Genomic DNA, 1842 nt, shown 5'->3' with positions numbered 1-1842 from the left:
ATTCTAAGAAGGTGCACAGTGTCCACACTTTGGTCTTCATTCTTCTTGAGTTTCATGCGTTTAGCAAATTGTATCTTATATCTTGGGTATCCTAAGACTGGTAACATGTTAAATTCTATGATAAGAAATAAAAACAAACTTCAAACTACAGAAAAATACAAAACAAAAATGAGTGTTTGAAATAATCTACTGCTGGCCAGGTGGGGTATAAATCTTTAATCCAGTGCTCAAGAGGCAGAAACAGGCAGATCTCCAAGTTCAAGACCAGCCTGGCAAACAATGCCAGTTCTAGAATAGCCAGGGCTACAGAGAGAAATGCTGTCTCAAAAGACAAGCAAACCAACAAATAAACATAGACCTCCCCGCCCTCCCCCCAAAAAAATAAGAAAAAAGAAACAATCTACTATAAGGGATAAAAAAGAGACTGAGAAGGAACCTAGAGACTAAAAGAAATTTGAGAGATATCAAATTGCAATATATGACAATTTCAGATCTTGAGTTTTAAAACTTAATAGAACTTTTGAAGGGTTAGAGGTCTGAATAATAATCATATTATTTATGACAATTGTGTGGCTAAGTATTAAATTGTATGGTTAAGCATGGCCCACCCTAACTTTCAGTGATATATATTGAAATATTTGTTTGGTTTTAGCTTAGAGAAATGATAATTGAATAGATGTTAGAAGACTAGCCATGGTTAACAATTATTGAAACAGAAATTCTATACAAAAAACACTTTAGGGCAGGTGTGTTAGTTAACACGTGCCTTTAATATCCGCATTTAGGAGGTAGAGGTAGGGAGATCACTGTGAGTTCCAGGTTAGCCTGGTTTATACATCTACTTCCAGGCTAGCCAGGGCTACAGATAAGTCGTCCTGGAATTTACAATGTAGACCAAGCTGGCCTCCTATTTAAGAGATCCATGCCTCTGCTTCCCAAATGTTGGGATTAAAGGCATGGGCTACCATAACTGCTATGGCACACGCATTTAATCCTAGGATTTGGGAGGCAGAGGTAGAAGGATCTCTTTGAGTTTTAAGTCAGGCAGAGCTGTATAGTTTCACACTTTCTTAAAAATTTATCAATTAAATAATTTAAAAATAAACAAATTTTAAAATTATATTTCAGAATTTCAACAGCAAGAACAAAAGAATTATAACATTTTAATAGCTATTGTCTATTACCTAATAATACAGATAACATAAAAAGAAAATATTTATGCTCTAGAATATCAGTGCCATTCAAATTTACAAAGATTTGTGCAAATAAATATAAACAACAATTATAATACATCAATTATATTTAGGATGATCCTATGATGTCACTTATATTCTTAGGAAAACTATATTCTTAGCACTAAAGACAAAACAAACAAAAAACTTTTAAAACTGTATTTTAAAGTAGATAATAAGATTATATAGAAAGTTTTTTCCATACTAAAATTGTTGTTCTCAAAGAAGTGAACTTCGTTGTTAACATTCCGGGCACAAATAATTTCATCATCTGACCAAGAAGGACACCTATGTCAAAAGAAAAAAAAAAAAGGAAAACAATAGAACCATGTTAAAGCTTATGATGTTGTTTAAGATCAAATATTTACATTATGTCTGCTACCAACAGTGTGAACAGAGTCTTATTAAATTGTTGTATCGAGACATCCGGCACCCTCCCAGTCGGAGGACAGTGACCTGCCCTGCAGGGAGCGCCATCTTGGCTCCGGGACTCCGCCAAGCTTAGTCTCTACAGGTCAGAGTGGGGACCACGGGGGCAGACGGCTTCTGGGACAGGCAGGAGCCACAGAGCCGCTGAGGCAGCACCCTTTTGGGGCCGCAGACTTCCGGC

At 36.2% G+C, this 1842-nt stretch overlaps 1 protein-coding gene across 2 annotated transcripts in view; it reads right to left on the bottom strand.

Annotated features, from left to right (window-relative positions):
- Eif2a (eukaryotic translation initiation factor 2A) overlaps positions 1 to 1842 on the bottom strand; it is a 35469-nt gene that overhangs the window by 14269 nt on the left and 19358 nt on the right. For both annotated transcript variants that reach the window (XM_021157233.2, XM_021157234.2), the window contains one exon: positions 1438 to 1520. In XM_021157233.2, coding sequence (XP_021012892.1) covers positions 1438 to 1520 — 83 coding nt within the window. The remainder of the gene's footprint in view (positions 1 to 1437; positions 1521 to 1842) is intronic.

This window comes from Mus caroli, chromosome 3 (genome assembly GCF_900094665.2).
Source record: "Mus caroli chromosome 3, CAROLI_EIJ_v1.1, whole genome shotgun sequence".
NCBI lineage: Eukaryota > Metazoa > Chordata > Mammalia > Rodentia > Muridae > Mus > Mus caroli.
Note: the sequence above shows the minus strand (reverse complement) of the source record. Positions and strands in the feature narration are given on the sequence as shown.